General features: G+C 42.7%; 1 protein-coding gene across 1 annotated transcript; it reads left to right on the top strand.

The window, feature by feature from the left end:
- Positions 1–10,319: 10,319 nt before the first annotated feature.
- On the top strand, positions 10,320–11,261 carry OR6J1 (olfactory receptor family 6 subfamily J member 1). The gene has a single exon (XM_028851986.2). It carries the CDS (start codon positions 10,509–10,511, stop codon positions 11,259–11,261), a length of 753 nt encoding a protein of 250 aa, XP_028707819.2. The 5' UTR covers positions 10,320–10,508.
- Positions 11,262–20,428: the final 9,167 nt, after the last annotated feature.

Below are 20,428 nucleotides of genomic sequence, written 5' to 3'. Positions count from 1 at the left end.
CCACTCCTTATTCACTTTTTTATTGGGTTTCTCTCATGTCTCTGTTATGATATTGGGCGTAGGGAATACCAAGATGAATAAAACCTAGTTTCTACCTTCAGGGAGTCATATAAACAGATAAGGCATAGTCTGACCCAGTACCTGGCTCTTTCAACTCATAGTCTAGTACTCATTGCCCTCTATCGAAAGGCTAGGACTTGATTTTAATCTCCCATCTTCCATGAATCCTGTGCCTGGGCCACTAGCTTTCATTGATTTTCTTCTCTATACTGCTCTGGTCAAGAGAGCTGGAGTTTTTACGTTCAAAGTTTTGTTACCTTGGGTGATTCATTTGACCTGTGTTAGACTTAACATCCTACTGTGACATGAGGAGGTTATAGCACTAGGGTTCTTCCATCTTCAAAATTCTATTTCTATGATCATAAACAATTGTGGGAGATGGCTAATATAAAACATCAATTACATAGTGGAACCAGTACTAAAAAAAAAAACCAACTTATGAGTGACATCCTCATGAGAGTTGCTAGTACATGATAAAATTGTTGGTTGGGCCTAAAAAATATTCATCTTGTCACTTACTATAATTAGCCAGTTGCCAGACCCATTACCATGCTCAAGTAAGGGAAGGCAGGCATGGGAGTGGCTGGAGTTAAAACAGAATAAGGTCGGCAGCCTTAAACTTTCTGGAAGTATTGTCCCTGTATAGAAATTGTCCTAAGGTCATTGACCTTTGTAGTGAATTTGTGCCTTAATCTATAAATTTATAAATATCATTTATGTTAAATAAATTTCTGTAGAGCAAAAGTTTGTTTGGATCTTAACAATAACTTTCTGATTAGAAATGTGATGTATGAACACTATTTTCTTACTCATTGATACTTTGAATTTAAAAAACAGAGGATTACTCAAGCTAGTTGACTAAAGTGGTGTGTGTGTGTGTGCGCGCATGTGTGTATATGTGTGTGTGTGTGTGTGTGTGTATGTGTAAGATTGTAGAAAGAATACAAAGATTGTAGAAAGAATAGAAAGAATCAGGCAGTCTCTCATGGTCATCCAAGAACAGAAACAAGGCACACAGGGATTGGAACAAGAAAGTCAGCAGCTCAGGCTGCCGCCACCCTTTCTGGTGGGCCCATGTTCCCTCAGTTATTACTTGTCTCTGAGTGTAAGCTACTGTTACACTTCTCTTGGAAACAAGGTCTCTCTTATCAGTGATGGTTTATTTGCTCCCCTGTGACTTCAGCTTAGGAATCGCTTTGGTTTGCTATGGCATCTACTCCAGCCCCAACTCTACACAACTTTTCAGAAAAGTACACCAGCATCTTACTAATTAGTCTCTGTGTTCGTTAGAGTTCTTATAACTGCAGAAGACCATAATTCAAATGAACTTAAGAAAAACAGAGAATTTTTTGGCTTGGGTTGTACAATCAGAAAGAATATTGTTGGCAGGCCTCAGGCATGACTGATCCAGTCATACACAACACTGTCCAAATTCTATCTCTGTCTGTTAGCTGCATTTCCATAGATATGTGGTCCTCATGAATCCAGACAGCAGAAAGGCTCTCTCCATGCAGCAGTGGAAGGTGAGGCTGGGTATGGCTACTGGCAGCTCAGGGTTACGTCATCACAGTTTTTGAGCCCAGAGGAGAGAGCTTTTCCTAACTCTGCTCCAGCATGCGGATTCTAAAGGAGGGGTTCCTGGCCTGCCTTGGGTTGGATGGTCACTCTTTGGATCAGTCACTGTGGCTGGGTGATGGATATTATAATAGACCATGTTCCCTTTCCTGAACTTTGGCTTTATATTGTGATATTATATAGTCCCATTAGAATCACATGATTTGTGTAATGGGGAAGGAGCTGCTTCCCAAAAGGGAAAGAGGTAGTGGTTAGTAGAAGAAAATAAGAAAGAATGTTTAAAACAACAGGTATCTACCATAGTTTCTGTACCTCTTAGTTCAATTTCTTGAGGAAATCTGCCGCATTTATCCTGGCCTTTGGCTTAGTTTCTCCTGGGCTGTTTGCTTACCTGTGACCCAATCAGATAGGTGGCCAACTCATATGTAGGAACGCTGCAGTTAGGGCTCTGGGTGGGGAACACAATGATTGACCTATCTACCACAATAATGTGAAAATAAGAAAGAATAGATCCCAGTATGCAGAAATAACCACAATTAATATTTTAGTTAATATACTTATATTCTTTTATCTATGCATTAATATGTGTCTTTAAAAAATGGGATCTGCCAGGTGTGGTGGCTCACACCTGTAATCCTAGCTCTTTGGGAGGCCGAGGCAGGTGGATCACTTGAGGTCAAGAGTTTGAGACCAGCCTGGCCAACATGACTAAACCTCCTCTCTACTAAAAATGCAAAAATTAACCAGGCATGGTGGTCCATGCCTGTGCTCCCAGCAACTCAAGAGGCTGAGGCATGAGAATCACTTGACCCTAGGAGGCAGAGGTTGCGGTGAGCTGAGTTGGTGCCCCTGCACTCCAACCTGGGCGACAGAGTGACACTCAATCTCAAAAAAAAGAGAGGCTGAATGCAGTGGCTCACACCTGTAATACCAGCACTTTGGGAGGCCAAGGTGGGCTGATCACCTGAGGTTGGGAGTTCGAGACCAGTTCTCCAGAGATGGAGAAACCCTGTTTCTACTAAAAATACAAAATTAGTCAGGTGTGGTGGCACATGCCTGTAATCCCAGCTACTCGGGAGGCAGAGGCAGGAGAATCCCTTGAACCCAGGAGGCGGAGGTTGCAGTGAGCCGCGATCATGCCATTGCACTCCAGCCTGGGCAACAAGAGCGAAACTCCATCTCAAAAAACAAAACAAAACAAAACAAAGCAAAACAAAAAACAAAAGAAAAAGAAAAGGATAATACCATTTATACTATTTTACAACAGTCTCTTTTTACTTCAATATCTCTTCTTCTACAATGTTTGTGACTTGAACTAGGGTAATGGGGATGGTGATAAGTGGTTGGATTTGACATATATGTAAAGGTGGAGCCAATGGGATTTGCTAATGAATTGGATATGAGATGTGAGAAAAAGAAATTGTCGAAATTGTTAGATACTATTGCTTATTCATGGGGGTATATGATGTGAGATTGAAATCAGAAACTTTTTGGACTAAAATTCATATATACTGAGCAACTTTTGCTTTTCCAGTTTAGGCATTATGGGGATTCCAAAATAATTTTATGGAAAAAATCCCTGTTCCCAAGGAACTTAAAAATCTGCCCAGAGGCTAAATAACCACAAATGAAATGATGAAATACATGGCAATATAAATGAGTCACACACCACAGCATGATTGAATTTCAAAACTATAAGCTTGAGCAAAAGATGTCAGACACAAAACAAGACCTATTAGATGATTTCATTTATATGAATTTCCAAAACAGGCAAAACTAATCCATGGTGTTAGAAATCAGGATAATGGTTACCACTGGAATGTGGGGAGGGAGCTTGAGAAGGATTTCTGGGGTGCTAGTACCATTCTCTTTCTTCACCTGGGTGGTGGTTACATGAGTGTGTTCACTTTATTGATAATTCATTGAGCTTATGATTTGTATACTTTTCTATACATGTGTTATCTTTAAATTAAAAAAGGTTAAAAACGCTCCAGTTCTACACTGTGGATTCCTGATTCCAAGTGCAAGAAAAGGATATCTAAAGAGGGAGAACCCAGCTTAGGCTTGAGGAAAAGGGACAAGAATAGGGCCTAGAGACTAAGCGGTGGAGGAGATGGTCCCAATGGTAAGACACTTGGGGCCTGAGTGTGAAGTCAGAAAGTGAGGCACAGCGTGGGGCACAGTGAATAGAGTGACTCAACTGAAGTAAGAGATGCGCAGGTGATGTGTAAGATGGGAGCTGAGGCTGGGAGGTAATTCAGGGGAAACTGGGGTTAGGGGGTCTTGAGTGCCAGGCTATGCAGCGTGAGGTGTTTTCTTTAACATAGTGCAAGGTTACTGAAGCTGTGGCATATTGATCACAGTGTATTAGGATGTGGAAGAGGAGGGTCCTGGGTAAATGGAGTGGTAGGGGTGGATGGAACTGTCACAGTGGGGCTGGAGAGGGGGTGGGTGGAGGACTGTACGCTGTGAGGCTGAGATAGGCCTGGGGCGTTGATCTTGGCTGGTATTCTGCTCTCAGTTCTTGTTAGTGTAGATGTTTGGGTTTGCATCCTTTCCTAAGTGGGCCTCAGGGGCATCAGACTCAGGCCTGCTGTGCAGGGACAGCTTTGTAATGTGCCCCCGAGGATTGTCCCATGTCTGGATCCTTCTCAGAAAATGCATGCTCTCACCTGAGCCAATCCCACCCCATCCCGCCCAAGTGGGGTCCAAACATGGGACTCTTCTAGAGTACGCCCCTTTCAGCCCTGACAGTGCAGAGTCTGTTTGCAGCAACGCAAGCCTCAGCGCCCAGCACAGAAGCCCAGGGCAGCTATGTGGGCAGGATATGCTGGGGGCCAGCCCCCTCTACATAATTTAGGCCAATGTGAGTATTTCTCAATCCTCCCGATGAACCCCTTCCAGCTTACTGACTCCTCTGTAGAGTGCAGATGGTGGAGGATAGGAAGTAGTTTCTTCATTTCCAGGAATCCTGGGCAACCGAAATTCCCGTGTAGAGAAGCATCTTCCCTTTGTCTTCACACTTTGTAGCCAACCAGATATGCTGTCCAAGGAGAGAGTAGTTGATTAAGGCAGAAGCATGGGCCTGATGAGATGTATTCCAGAGCCAGCAGGGACAGTATTCTTCCCTCTAGGGTGGGATGATCAATATCTCAGTAGGGACAGGGAAGATAAGGTTTGTTCTTTTCCACTATTGCAGAATAGGAGAGGTTCTAGAAAATAACAGCAATACCTGATATGGTGTTTTATGATTTCACACATCATGTGAATTATACATTGGCTCTTCACGATCCTTGGCAATGATCCATCATATGAATTATCTTATTTTCCATTTTGCGTTTCTCAACCAGGTTGTGAGAAAGATGAGGAAAAGAGCATTACCACTGCTTGTCACATGAGGATTCATGTGCGGATAATATGAAAGGGAGGCAATTTTTCCAGTCTCAAGAATGGTAAAAGGCACAGGTGGGACTTGAACCCAGACTCTTGGCTTCACGTCCAGAGTTTTCTCTATGCACCAGCTACCCCTCAGCAGGATGTGACTATCCTGCAGTAACCCTAGAGGAAGTTTAGTCCTTGGGATGCTTGGCCTGCCAGTCTCTGAAAAAAATATGATGGGAATGGTGGTGGTTGTAGTGCATGTTGGGTTGAGGGGACAGAGGAATAAGCAGGTTGATGGTTTTTGTCCATCAGGTAACACAGTGTTTCTTTTCCCATTTTCTCTGGAATCAAGAAGCAACCAGAAGATTGGACTGAGCAGAAGACTGGAGAGGGTGCAGGAAAGATGGTAGCAGGAGAGGGGAACAAAGCACCATCCAGGAGCTTAGTGGAGAGTGCTCCTTTTCTCTTCCCAACTGGATCAGATTGTGTAGACAGTCTGGGAGGTGCAGCTGGTCAATGCTTAACCCAACCCTCACACACTCAGGATTAGGGAGAGGATTTGTAGACCTCTCCATGCTGGAATGGATGCCATACCTTGTAACTTCCTCAGCAGTTTAAAACATCCAACAGGTACCTTCCAGCTGTCTGCAACACGAGTGCACACTCGTCGGGCAAGAGGTCACAGCTAGGGCAACAATCCACATGAGTTGGGAAGGGCTCATTTCACCTGTCAAACACTGCTGCTCTCATGTGGAATGCACTGGGGCTTTTTGGTCAAGATAATTACTGTGGAAGATCCTAGGTGGCAGCAAAGCCAGGGTGAACAGACTGAGCCATGGAGGTGGTACAAGGCGATCCCAGCCGAGGTGAGTGCAAACCAACCATTTGGCATTTGGGGGCTGGCTGGGAGCAGCAGTTCTTGTTACAATCTAAGGTGTGTATCTTTGCCTTCAGTAAGCTTCTTGATATTTCTGAAGTGAAGAAATGACTTTCCAGTGGGTGCAGTGGCGCCTTATGCAAAGATGTATTTTGAGAGTTAAATGAATTAAGTGTTCATCCCTTATCTTACCATTTCCCGATTTGGTGACCAAGTCCAAATTCATCCTCCATACTATTCTAGATTTTATAGACTCTGCATATATCTACATTTAGTAATTGCTCGATCTCTCTCTCTCTCTCTCTCTCTCTCTCTGTGTGTGTGTGTGTGTGTGTGTGTGTGTGTGTGTGTGTGTGTCTGCCATGCCAGCCAGCGGTCAGGGCTTCTTCTTGGGGCTGTGGCCTTTCCTCCTGTTACATTGGTTCTTTAAGATCCTTGGCAATGATCCATGCTACAACGTAGATGAACCTTAAAAAATATTACAGTAAGTGGCTCATACCTGTAATCTCAGCACTTTGGGATGCTGAGACAGGAAGATAGCTTGAGCCCAGGAGTTTGAGACCAGCCTGGGCAACATGGCAAAACCCCTATCCCTATAAAAGATACAAAAATTATCCGGGCATGGTGACGTGGGCCTGTAGTCCCAGGTACTTGGGTGCCTGAGGTAGGAGGATCACTTGAGCCTGGGAGGCCGAGGCTGTAGTGAGTTATGATTACAGAGTGAGACCCTGTCTCAAAAAATAAAAAAAGTAAAATTATTTTCTAATTAAAAAAAAAAATTAGACCTGGCGTGGTGGCTCACGCCTGTAATCCCAGCACTTTGGGAGGCCGAGGTGGATGGATCACCTGAGGTCAGGAGTTCGAGATCAACATGGTGAAACCCTGTCTCTACTGAAAATACAAAAATTTGCTGGGTGTGGTGGCAGATGCCTGTAATCCCAACTACTTGGGAGGCTGAGGCTGGAGAATCACTTGAATCCGGAGGCAGAGGTTGCAGTGACCAGAGATTGCATCATTGCACTCCAGCCTGGGTGACAAGAGTGAAACTGCATCTCAAAAAAAAAAAAAAAAAATTAGCCAGGTGTGGTGGTGTGCACCTGTAGTCCTAGCTACTTGGGGGCTGAGGCAGGAGGATCACTTGAGCCCAGGAGTTTGGGGCTGCAGTGAGCTGTCATCATGCCGTTGCACTCCAGCCTCGCGGACAGAGCAGGACCCTGTATCTAAAAAAAACTTCACAATAAAAATAAAGAAAATATTACAGTAAGTGAAAGAAGCTAGACACACATATGGTATGATTCATTTATATGAAATGTCCAAAATAGGCAAATCCATAGTCAGAAAGTAGAAAAACAGTTTCCAGGGAATGGAGGACGGATCATTAAAATATCCTTAAATCTGCTGGTTGCGGTGGCTCACGCCTGTAATCCCAGCACTTTGGGAGGTCAAGGTGGGCAGATCATGAGGTCAGGAGTTCGAGACCAGCCTGACTAATATGGTGAAACCCTATCTCTACTAAAAATATAAAAATTAGCCAGGCGTGGTGGCAGGCACCTGTAATCCCAGCTACTCAGGGGGCTGAGGCAGGAGAATTGCTTGAACCCGGCAGGTGGAGGTTGCAGTGAACTGAGATCATGCCACTGCACTCCAGCCTGGGTGACACAGTGAGACTCTATCTCAAAAAAATAAATATATATATTCTTAAGTTGATTGTGGTGTTGGACACATAGGTTTGTGAATACACTAAAAGCTATTGAATTGTATACTTTAAATGGGTGGAATGTATGGTACTTGAATTATATCTCAGTAAAGCTGTTAAAAAAGAAAAGATCCTTGGCAATGCAAATGTGGTGAGTTGTTTGGAGAGACTGTCCGTGTGCCAAGGCTACAGGAAGGTAGGGCAGCTCGTGAGGACAGGTTCTATGCAGGAGTGGCTGATACTCTGACTCAGCTTAGATAGGCAGAGGTCAACTCAGTCCTCAGGATTTCTGCAGTCCTCTTCCTTTACTAGATTATTCTTGTTTTTCCAAGTCCAATCCATATTCTTCTTAGTCACTGGTAATTACGTGGCCTCTACTATCCAGAGTCCCTCCTAGATATCTAAGCCCTATTTGACCTTGTCCCTGGAATCTATCAGTTTTCCTGGTAGTTAGTTTGCTTTCCAGACTAATGGCCCAGGACAAATAGCCATGAAAAAACTTTGCCATCCCTTAATTTTTCCTCTGTTTCTGTGATTTCCCTGAAATCAGGTTTCTTCACATCTCTTTTAGACTGAAGGCTGTGTGAGGGCAGGCAATTTTTTACCACCTCTGCAAACTTTCATCAATAACAGGCCCCACAACATAGTTGGCACTCAATATGTGTTTGCTAATATACGTTTTCAATCCAACCATATATATGTATATATCTCCAATCAATTACATACATACATACATATATATATATATAATTTTAGGATCTTCCTTCCTTCCTTCCTTCCTTCCTTCCTTCCTTCCTTCCTTCCTTCCTTCCTTCCTTCCTTTCTTTCTTTCTTTCTTTCTTTCTTTCTTTCTTTCTTTCTTTCTTTCTTTCTTCCTTTCTTTCTTTCTTTTCTTTCTTCTTTCTTTCTCTTTCTTTCTTTCTTTCTTTTTCTTTCTTTTTTTTTCTTTCTTTCTCTCTCTTTCTTTTCTTTCTATCTCTCTCTTTCCTTCCTCCCTCCCTCCCACCTTTCCTTCCCCTCATTCCGTTCCCTTCCTTTCTCCTTTTCATCCCTCCCTCCCTCCCCCTCTCCCCCTTCTCTATACATATTCTTGTTTGTCTCCTGGGGCATATGTGCAAGTTTCTCTACCTAGGAGTAGAATTATTGGGTCACAGGGTATGTGAATGTTCATCTTTACAAGGTCATGACAAATTATTTTCCAAAGCAGTTATATAAGTTTACACTCCCACTAGCAGTGTAAACTTTTTAAGGCTCTACATCCTCGTCAACACTTGTTATTGTCATATTTTTGCTTCTTGACAATATAGTGGATATAAAATTGTATCTTGCTAGTGTCTTAATTTGTATTTCCCTAATTACTAATGAGATCAAGCATCTTTTTGTACATTTATTAGCTATGTTTCTTTCCTCTTTAATGGAGTTCAGGTAGCATGTTTGGCCCATCTTTCTATTGGATTGCTTATCTATTTCTTACTGCGTTGTATGCATCAAAATATTAATTACGTGAGTACTAAAGTTTGTCCATTATCTGTGGCATAAATATGTTCTTCCTGTTTGTGATTTTCCTTTAACTTTATTTGAAGGATCTTTTAATAAATAGAAATTTTTCATTTTAACGTAGCTTAATTTATTAATATTTTCTTTTCTGTTTAGCACTATTTTGGGTCTTATTTAGTAGATTCTTTTCTACTCTGAGGCCAAAACAACATTCTTCTAGCTTTTCTTCTAAAAGTTTTGATTTTTACATGTAAGTTTTTTGTCCATCTGGAGTGGATGTTAGTGTCTGACATGAGATTGGAAATCAATTTTACTTTTTCCCCTGAGGACAAGCATCAGTGCCAGCTTCTTTCACTTCTGACACATATCACTGCTCCACATCTGTGTGGGTCTGTTTCTTGGCTCTGTATGTTGTTCCATGGGTCATTTTTATGTATATTTGTGCCAATACCATCTTGCCTTAATCACTCCAATTTTATAAGTCTTGATATCTGCCAACATGAGCCCCTTCCCTGACTTTCTTCTTCAGCAATGTCTTCTTGGCTACTCTAGGGCCTTTGCTAATTTACATCTCTCCCCCAAAATGGCATCACAATGGTGTCAGTACAAGTTTATAACTTGTTTTAAAAACACTTTTAAAACCTAATAATAATAAATAAATAATGCTTAAAATAATGCTTTAAAACTTAATCATATGTTTTGAATGTTTTGTCATTTATATGTTACTGTAAAATGTAATTTTTAATGGCTACATAATGTGTTCTTTCTTTAAGGTACCATAATTTGTTTATTTCATCCCCCATTTCTGGATATTAAAGTTGTTGCCAAATTTTCATTATTGTAAAAAATTCTGTGGTGAATATTCTTGTGGCAAAATCTTTTTAACATATCCATGACTACTTCCTCAGGATGGAAGTACAATTTCTGAATCTAAGAATTTGCTTAATTTTAAGGTTTTCGATACACATCGCTAAATTATCTTTTGGAAAGTTCGTATGAACTCTGTGACAGTGTAGGTCTCAGGACACCCTCGTTAACAGTGTACACTATTATCTTCAAAAACCTTGTCCATTTTGATAGGCAAATAATTGAAAGCCAAGCTAAACTTGGATTACATGTCTAACTGGCAGTCCTCATGTTCTATGTTCATATTTTTCTAGTGAGCACCATGGGGTTTCATACACTGAACACTCTCCTAAGTGTTACCTCCCTTTGTTCTGTTAGAAGAATTGAGCCAGGCCCACCAGGCCCGTGGGGAACTGGACTGCAGCGGTGACTGAGTTTGTTCTGCTGGGGTTTTCCCTGAGCAGGGAGGCGGAGCTCCTGTTCCTGGTGCTCCTGCTGCTCACATTCCTGCTGACTCTTCTGGGGAACCTGCTCATTATCTTCACTGTGCTGTCCTGCTCCCGCCTCCACACCCCCATGTACTTTTTCTTGTGCAACCTCTCTATCCTGGACATCGTCTTCACCTCAGTCATCTCTCCAAAAGTGTTGGCCAACTTAGGATCTGGGGATAAAACCATCTCCTTTGCCGGATGTATCATCCAGTGCTATTTCTACTTTTCCTTGGGCACAGTTGAGTTCCTCCTGTTGACGGTCATGTCCTATGACCGCTATGCCGCCATCTGCTCCCCTCTGAGGTACACCGCCATCATGAGACCTCCTGTCTGCATTGAGACCGTTGTGTTCTCTTGGATGGGAGGCTTCCTGTCTGTGCTCTTTCCAACCATCCTCATCTCCCAGCTGCCCTTCTGTAGCTCCAACATCATTAGCCACTTCTTCTGTGACGGTGGACCCTTGCTGGCCCTGGCCTATGCAGACACCACTGCCATCGAGCTGATGAATTTTATGCTTTCTTCCATGGTCATCCTCTGCTGCGTAGTCCTTGTGGCCTATTCCTCTACGTACATCATGTTGACAATAGTGCGCATTCCTTCTGCAAGTGGAAGGAAGAAGGCCTTGAATACCTGCGCTTCCCACCTGACCATAGTCATCATTTCTAGTGGTATCACTGTGTGTATCTTTGTGACTCCCTCCCAGAAAGAATATCTAGAGATCAACAAGATCCCTTCAGTTATGAGCAGTGTGATGATTCCATTCCTCAATCCCTTTATATATACTCTGAGGAATGACGCCATGCAGGGAGTCCTCAGGGATATGTGGGTCAGGGTTTGAGGAGTTTTAGAAAAGAGGATGAGGGCAGTGCTGAGGAGCAGATTGTCCTCCAACAAAGACCACCAAGGAGGGGCTTGCTCTTCTCCACCATGTATGTATTGTGCAAAGCTCCAGTGTTAGAAAGAGAGGAGCTGCCTTAGTGAAAGAGTGAGCTAGCTATAGTCTACAGTGGAAAGACTGACTGTGGAGACAGAGACTTGAACTCTGGCCTTGGTTTTAACTTTAATCTGTGACCGCAGCTGTGTCACCAGCCATTCTGACTCTCAGTACTCTCAGCTGAAGTGCAACAGGGCTGGACTTGATGATCTCTAAGACCTATCCACAATGAATATTGTAAGAATTAAGGGCCATGCAGTCTATTTCCTCCTAAAGTCCTAACACGTTTGGCCCCACTTCTTTATGGATCCCGAACACAACTGTTCTATCAGCTTGACACAAAGTCCTTCCTGAACTTCTCTGCACGGACCCTCTTTCTTTCCATCCTCTGCAGGATCTTTTTAGAAATAACCTTCATTATTCTCTAATCCACTATCATATCCTGTAATCCATTTTTTTTTCTTAGTGGGCATTTGCAATGATTGTGATGGGTGTATGTCATCTGTGTTATTTAATAATATTGCTTTCTGTAATAGAACATGTTCATAATATCCAATATGCTTGTGTTCTTATGTAAGACATGGCCCTGTTCCCGTAGCCACTAATGATTGATCCGTGGATGGATAATCTGACCGAAGGCATAACCCATCACCTGCAGGGATACTTACGCACCTAAGAGACTGGCCAATGACCTACGACCTGTGTGGCTTGGCTGGACCAGATGAGCTGTGCAAACAGATAACCACTTTTTTGAGAAATTGAAGCAAAAAACACAGAAATTATTCCACACAAGGGCGATGTTTCCCCTGGAAGCAGAAATAGGCTTGGCGGCTGGAGTGGCCACTTTGGTGCCAGGTACAAGCTGATGAGTAGTTAGAGGAAACCAGTCTGCCCCTCAGAGAGAATGGAATTGATGTATAGAGAAAAACACAGAAGAGACAGATGAGAGCCCACTCAGTTGCAGAGGCACAACACAAAGAGCCCTTTTCTCTCATGGCTTCCTAGGCCTGGAGCTGGTAGAGTTTTGATTCCTCTTCCTGGATTTGATGTGTTTTGCCTGTACCTGTAAATCAAATCCCTTTTTATTGAGCCATCTTGAGAAGGTCTTAGATTCTTGTGACCAAAAAGCAGCTTGACTACAAAGTTCATTATCTCTCCACCAAGCATAGCTTCTCCCCTTTTCTGGCTCCATACACCTGGAAAGAATCTGTTTTGGGCCAGGTGCGGTGGCTCAAGCCTGTAATCCCAGCACTTTGGGAGGCCGAGACAGGCGGATCACGAGGTCAGGAGATCGAGACCATCCTGGCTAACATGGTGAAACCCCATCTCTACTAAAAAAAATACAAAAAACTAGCCAAGTGAGGTGGTGGGCACCTGTAGTCCCAGCTACTCGGGAGGCTGAGGCAGGAGAATGGCCTGAACCTGGGAGGCGGAGCTTGCAGTGAGCCCAGATCGCGCCACTGCACTCCAGCCTGGGCGACAGCAGAGCGAGACTCTGTCTGAAAAAAAAAAAAGAAAATAAAAGAATCTGTTTTGTTTTGTTTTTTGTTTGAGATGGAGTCTCGCTCTGACACCCAGGATGGAGTGCAGTGGCGCAATCTTGGCTCACTGCCACCTCTGCCTCCTAGGTTCAAGTGATTCTCCTGCCTCAGCCTCCTGAGTAGCTGGGACCACAGGCACGTGCCACCATGCCCGGCTAATTTTTGTATTTTTAGTAGAGATTGGGTTTCACTGTGTTAGCCAGGATGGTCTCGATCTCCTGACCTCGTGATCCGCCCACCTCGGTCTCCCAAAGTGCTGGGATTACAGGCATGAGCCACTGCGCCCAGCCAAGAATGTGTTTTTAACCGCACTCCTAGTCTGAATTCTTGGTGCCCAAACACTGCCTGGGATGCTTAACTGGCCCCCCTCTGGGCCTATGGTTCAGCTCAGTGCAAACCAGCTTTTCAATGTCCTCAGAATCTCTGAGGCTTAATTTCTTGTCCTGCTTGGCCACCAGTGCTGCAGCATCCAGTTTGCTAAATTAACCCCTATGCTCTGCGTGGAACTGGTCAGAAGGGCATATGCATACCTCAGGAACTGCTGCAGAGTTCTGTGGACATAAATGAAGACCACTCAAATGAGCACAGATACCACTTATTCAGAGCTGGCTATATCAGGGGAGTCAGCCACCATCATTTGCCTTTGGCAGAGAGTCAAAGGCAGGCAGGTGAGTGGAAAGCTTCATAGTAGAAAAAACAGGGAAGGTCCGGGTATCCACTGACTGGAGGGTTTTGGCATGGGGAGCTGGAGGTGAGCTAACTAGAAGCAGGACATCTTAGGGGATTGATTTGGGAAGCATATTTGGCTTTCTGTGATTGGTCTTGAATTGGAAAGAAGTGTGGAAGGGGAGGGGGCTTCAGAAATCAGGAAAGTGGGCAGTCATGAACAAGTCTTGTCCATTCTGGGCCAAGTGCTTCAGAGGTTTTGTTGTGGTTTGGCTTCCCTCGAGGGTCCCTTTGGAGTTTCTGAGTCAGAGTTCTGTTGTCATATATGATCTGGCTGTTGTCCACTTTCATATTCAGTCTCTCAGTTCTTACAACCTTGAAATTTCATATAACATTTTAAAGTCTAAGCAGAAGGACAATCCTCCCAAAGTGGAAAACCAGATCCTGTGAGAACAGATGATGAAAGGTGAGCTCAGGTAAACGGAGCGTTGTTGGGGGTTTGCAGGCCAGGAATGGGAGCTGTAGAAACTGAGGATGTCTTGCATGTGCCAAAGACTCTGCTTCTTTGAGTGGACCCTAAGCCCCAAGATTTAGACTCTTTGGCTAGTAGGGCTTGTGAGGACACCTAGTGCCTCTAGAGGAAGCCCACTGTTACTGTACATCTGGCAAAGCAGTTAGACTGTGAGGCCCAGTCTTCTGTGGAGACTTCTATGAGTCTCTAGGATCAGATTAGGGGACAGGAAGAAGCTAGATTTCGGTGTTTCCCTGTGTAGGACTCTGAGATGGCCTCAGAACCCATGCTTTCTCTACCAGCAATGTTTCACTGAAAACATTTGGGGACTCATAGACTCTCTCAGAAGTCTTTCAAACCACTGACCAAAAGCTTCTAAGTTTGGATTTAAAACCAGCAACATACGTCCAAGTTTCCGCTGGTGAACCCTTAGCCTAGCAGTTCCATTCTCAGCCCACAGCAAACACTTCCTTTTTACGGGCCTTTCCATGCCTTGTGGAGTTGGTGTGTTTGTCTGTCTTTGTCAGGGGTGGCAAATACCTGAGTCTCACAGTACCAAATATATTAGCTGTGGAAGGCGTCCGAGCTACCAGAGGCGAATCCATACGGGTGTGCAGCAACCTCAAGTCTTGCCTCCTCAGAAGAAAGAATTTGACTGAGGGGCATAAGATGGAAAAAGAGACCATGGGAAGTTTCAGAGCAGGGGTGGAAGTTTATTTTAAAAGGCTTTAGAACAGCAAAGAGAGGAAAGTATGCTTGGAAGAGACCCAAGCGGGCACCGAGGTAAAGTGCAGTGTGTAACCTTGATCCTAGGACTTTATAGGCTGGCCCCTTTCCCATGATTCCTCCCTTAGGGCGTGCTGCCTGTATGTGCAGTGCCCCCCTTACTCTTGGGAAGTGAGCATACACAGCGTGTTTAGGAAGTTGTACCCATGCCCATCTGAGGCTTTCTTCCCTTTTCCGGTGGAGTGTCCCTGGAAGGTCATACTCCGCCATTTTGTCTCTTAATGTGCATGCCCAGAAAGTTGCTTCTTCCTGGCATCTGCATTCAATTAACACTTTAGTGCAACAGGTGTGAACCCTCAGGATAATGGCCTATCCCTGGCTGCCAATTTATCACTTTTAGAGAGGCAATGTGACAAACGCCGAACCATCACCTGACATTCCCAGTGGGTGGGGGATAGCCCTCTCCTGCCCTGCTCATGCCTAACTACCTGTAACATCTTCCCCAAGAAATAGCAAATTCCTTTCAGTGCAGAAGATTGGATGATATTAGTTTGGGGGTCTCCTACCCTTTCTCCCAGAAACCTACATCAGTGTTTCACACACCAGATATGCTAAGTATTTACTAAATAAAGTGAAAATATGTGCAGTTTAGCAAGAGTCCTTTTTGAAAATGCAAATTTTAGCTTGGATTTGGGTTGGGGTATTCCCACTAAATAAAGCAGTTCAGCCCCTTAGAAAGGAGGAAGAAGCCTGCAGGCACTGGGAGGACCCTCTGAGGGGCAGTGAGCATCAGGAAATGGAAATGGGTTCAGATACAGGGAAAGGGGCACGAGGGCAAAGTTCATCGGCTTGCACACTTTGCCTTAGCTGTCTGTACTTGCTCCCACTTCTACACTCATTCTAGTTCCAAGACCAAATGGGAGGTAGCTTCTACTGTAAACTCCTTAGAAAACAGAGGCTTAAAGATGGCCAGTGGTCCAGTCCCAGAAAATCTGGGGATTGGGGGAGCATGTCAAAGTGTCACAGACCTCTCTAGTCTATGACATGATTTTTATTCTTTAATATATCTGTGGCCTCCACAGCCTGCATCTGCCTGTGGCCTTCATTTACTCTCCCAGTGGCTCCAGAGAGTTTCTCCAGGATGCAGCTGGCAGAATCTAGGCGGCCGGGGGTGGCCTTGGCTTCTGAAGGTATGCAAGGGGGTCTGGCTCTCTGTAACTGTTGGGAAATAGAATTAAAAACAAAATCTATCCCCAGCTCAGAAAAGTGCCCCACAAAGGTAGAAAAGAAATAAAACAGTTTTATTATTGAATAAGCATTGAACCAGAATGTAATGCTCATCACAGGCAATCTTCCAAAAAGATTGCAAAGACAGAAATAAACGTCACCCTTTTATAAAGACATATTAATAAAATTAATTGCATACCTTTTCTCAAGATAAATAACAACTAATCCTCAAGTAAAAGGACTTGACAACCCCACTTGTCACACACAGTTTGTCCTCAGTTCACTTGGTAATTGGGGTGAATCATCTGTTCTATCTAATTGGCCTTCTCCAAAGGAAAAATAAACTTTACATATCTTTGTAACAGGAGGTAATTTAGGAGCAAGAGGTTCTGAAGTTAGGTTCCTCCCCTCCCACCAGGACTGGGAATAGAGGTGCTATCTTCCTTGATGATTCCAAAGAGATATTTCCCAGGTCCTTAAGAAAGACATTCCTGGGGTGTAATGCTGTTCAGAGGATTAGTTACCATTTAAAAAGATTTATTTATAGTTCAAAGAGACAGAGAAAGAACTCATAAATTTTTTGAGGTAACTGCATAAGGAAAGGGAAGAGGGAGAACTTTCTTCCCTTATTTTCAACAGAGAGAAATAAGCCACTTATTTTGAATTTGCACTTGCCGTTACATAGCCCTGAGGCTTGGCGGAGGGGCAGGAGACATTCTGCCAATGCTCTTTGCGTCCGCCTGCTGTGCCAATTTAGGTGTATGTTCGTGCAGGACCCCTACAAAACAAGGTGAGCAGACCTGATTCCCATCTGAGAACATTCCTGAAACTGACATCATAGGTGTAAACCAAAGTTAGAATCAATTTTCGAAAACTTTTTTGTTTTTAATATTTTTAATTATGAAAATCCACGTTCATTGTAAAATCTCAGCCAGTACAGAAGTGTATAAAGTAAAACATGAAAAGTCCTGCCAGCCAATTCCATTCTGTAGCAGTCAACATTGTTAGTTAAACATATATATACATACTTTTTTTTTTTTTGAGACAGAGTCTCGCTCTGTCGCCCAGGCTGGGGTGCAGTGGCACGATCTCGGCTCACTGCAACCTCTGCCTCCTGGGTTCAAGCAATTCTCCTGCCTCAGCCTCCTGAGTAGCTGGGATTACAGGTGTGAGCCACCACCCCCGGCCTAGTTAAACATATTTTATGCTTAGAATATATTAGAACATATATATATATTCATTCATATTCACACATATAACTTTTACTTTACAAAACAGAAGGCATTATATGAATTGTCTGCGACTTGAGTTTTAAAATCTTTCCATGTAAATACTGTCAACAGAAAGAGCCAAACTGTAGAATAATTGAAGAGATTTATTCTGAGCCAAACGTGAGTGACCATGGCCCATGACACAGCCCTAGGAGATCCTGATGACATATGCCCAAGGTGGTCAGACTACAGCTTGTTTTTATACATTTTAGGGAGACCTAAGACATCAACCAATACATGTAAGATGTACCTTGGTTTGATCTGGAAAGGTGGGACAACTCAAAGCAGGGATGTTGAGGGTGGAGAGAGTAAGGGGGCAGGACAAGGAAGGGCTTCCATGTCAAAGGTGAATTCAAAGATTTTCTGATTAGCAATTGGCCGACAGTTTATCTAAAGCCCTGGAATTAATAAATGGGAGTGTCTGGGTTCAGATGGGTTGTGGAGACCAAGGTTCTTATTATGTAGATGAAGTCTTCAGGTAGCAGGGTTCAGAGAGAACAGAACCTGTTTCTTATCAGGCTTAAAGAGACAGCTTTGCAGGGTTATTTCAAAATATGTTAAAGCAATATATTTTGGAGCAAAATACTTTGGTTTCTTCCAGGGCCTGCTATCTGTCATATTGGTATCTTATTGCTACCAAGAATCTGTGCTGTCTTAATGTATAAGACTGTTTTAATGTTAATGCTGGTCAGCTGTGCCTGAATTCCAAAGGCAGGAAGGTTTAATGTGGCATGTCTGACCACCCATTCTCATCATGGCCTGAACTAGTATTTCAAGTTTACTTTAGAATGCCCTTGGTCAAGAGGAGGGGTCCATTTAGTTGGTTCAGGGTGCTTAGAATTTTATTTTTGGCTTACCGTACCCATAAAGTTATATAATTCATTTTTGGATATCACTTTTATAACCAATGAAGACACATCTCTTCTATTTTGTTACTGGTGCTAAATTTTTTTTAGCATAAATTCCTGCTATTAGGACTCATGGCTAATAGTGTATGACCATTTTAAATTTCAGTAATTATTTTGATAAATTCTGCCAAGTTGTCTCCAAAAGTGTGATAACAATTTCCTCTCCCACCAACATTGTATAAAAATATCCATCTTCTTCACTATTGCCATTACTAGCTATTGTCAATCTTTAAAATTTTTGTCAACCTGCATGTAAAAATAGTATCTTATTATTGTTATGTACTTCTTCTATTGCTAGTGAGGTTGAGTATCTTCTCATATGTTCATTGGTCATTTTTTTTTTTTTTTTTTTTTTGAGACAGAGTTTTGCTCTTGTCATCCAGGCCGGAGTACAATGGCACGATCTCAGCTCACTGCAACCTCTGCCTCCTGGGTTCAAGCAATTCTCTTGCCTCAGTCACCCGAGTAGCTGGGATTACAGGCGTGCATCACCGCGCTCAGCTAATTTTTGTATTTTTAGTAGAGATGGGGTTTCTCCATGTTGGCCAGGCTGGTCTTGACTTCCTGACCTCAGCTGATCCACCCACCTTGGCCTCTCAAAGTGCTGGGATTACAGGCATGAGCCACCACACCTGACCTCATTTTTTTTTTTTTTCAAGATGGAGTTTTGCTCTTGTCATCCAGGCTGGAATGCAATGGCACGATCTCAGCTCACTGCAACCTCTGCATCCCGGGTTCAAGTGATTCTCCTACCTCAGTTTCCCGAGTAGCTGGGATTACAGGCACCTGCCACCACACCTGGCTAATTTTTGTATTTTTAGTAGAGACAAGGTTTCACCATGTTAGCCAGGCTGGTCTCGAACTCCTGACCTCAGGTGATCCATCCACTGTGGCCTCCCAAAGTGCTGGGATTACAGGCATGAGCCCCTGGGCCTGGCTTCATTGGTCATTTGCACACTTGATTTTAGCCAAAAGGCCGAGAAGCGATCATTCACTGGTCATTTGTATATCTTCTTCTGTAAATTACTTACTCATATTTCTTGCCACGTACACAAAAATAAAACATTTATTTTTCTGCTGGGTTGCTTTTCCTTTTCTGATCACTTGTTATAAACTATTCTCATTGCTTATCAAAAAGCTTTATTTTGCCGGGCATGGTGGCTCATGCCTGTAATCCCAGTACTTTGGGAGGCCGAGGAGGGTGGATTACCTGAGGTCAGGAGTTCAAGACCAGCCTGGCCAACATGGAAAAACCCTGTCTCTACTAAAAATACCAAAAAATTAGCCATGCAGGGTGGCGTATGCCTGTAATCCCAGCTACTCAAGAAGCTGAGGCAAGATAATTGCTTGAACCTGGGAGGTGGAGGTTGCAGTGAGCCGAGATTGCACCACCGCACCCTAGCCTGGGTGATAGAGTAAGACTCTGTCTCAGAAAAAAAAAAAAAAAAAAAAAAAACACAAAAAACAAAAGCTTCATTTTGCACACCCTTCAATCCTGCAATCTTACCTCAAGGAAGGAAATAATTGGTCAAATATGCAAATATGTACGTACAAGGCACTTAGCGTACGTTGTTTATAATATTTGTATAATATTATAATATACAATATTATATTATATAATATACAATATTATATATATACAATTATATAATATATTATATATATACAATATTATAATATACAAATAATATAATATTTGTATAACATACAAATATTTGGAAGCAATTTAAAATCCAAGAATAGAGAAGCAGATAAATGAATTATAGTAAATCTGCACAATGGAAGAAGATGCAACAATTAAAAATGATAATATATTTCTATGGATTCTATATTTATTGGTGTAGAAAGAGATTTATAACAATAAAGTTAAAAATTTTTATAAAGCACTTTGTTAGTATGCTCTCATTCTGGCAAATATATATTTATATACACAATAACATATATATCATCTGAAAGAATATATTCCAATGTATTTAAAATGGTTATTTTTGGGTAGTATAACTATAGATTTTTAAAAAAGTGTTTTTAATTTTGTCCTATTTTTGTACAATTAAAATTTTTTGTTTACATTTAAATAAAGGAAAAATGTTCTCAGAATTGAACCCAACACTCAAATCAGGTTACAGTGAAACCATTGAGTCCCCCAATCAATGCAGGGAATGAGACCTAGCTTTCCATTAGCTTTTGGGGCAGCTTCATTTCTTTACTGCCAGAAACAGAG

This window comes from Macaca mulatta, chromosome 7 (assembly GCF_049350105.2).
Source record: "Macaca mulatta isolate MMU2019108-1 chromosome 7, T2T-MMU8v2.0, whole genome shotgun sequence".
NCBI classification, from domain to species: domain Eukaryota; kingdom Metazoa; phylum Chordata; class Mammalia; order Primates; family Cercopithecidae; genus Macaca; species Macaca mulatta.
This window is presented reverse-complemented; position numbering and strand designations above follow the sequence as displayed.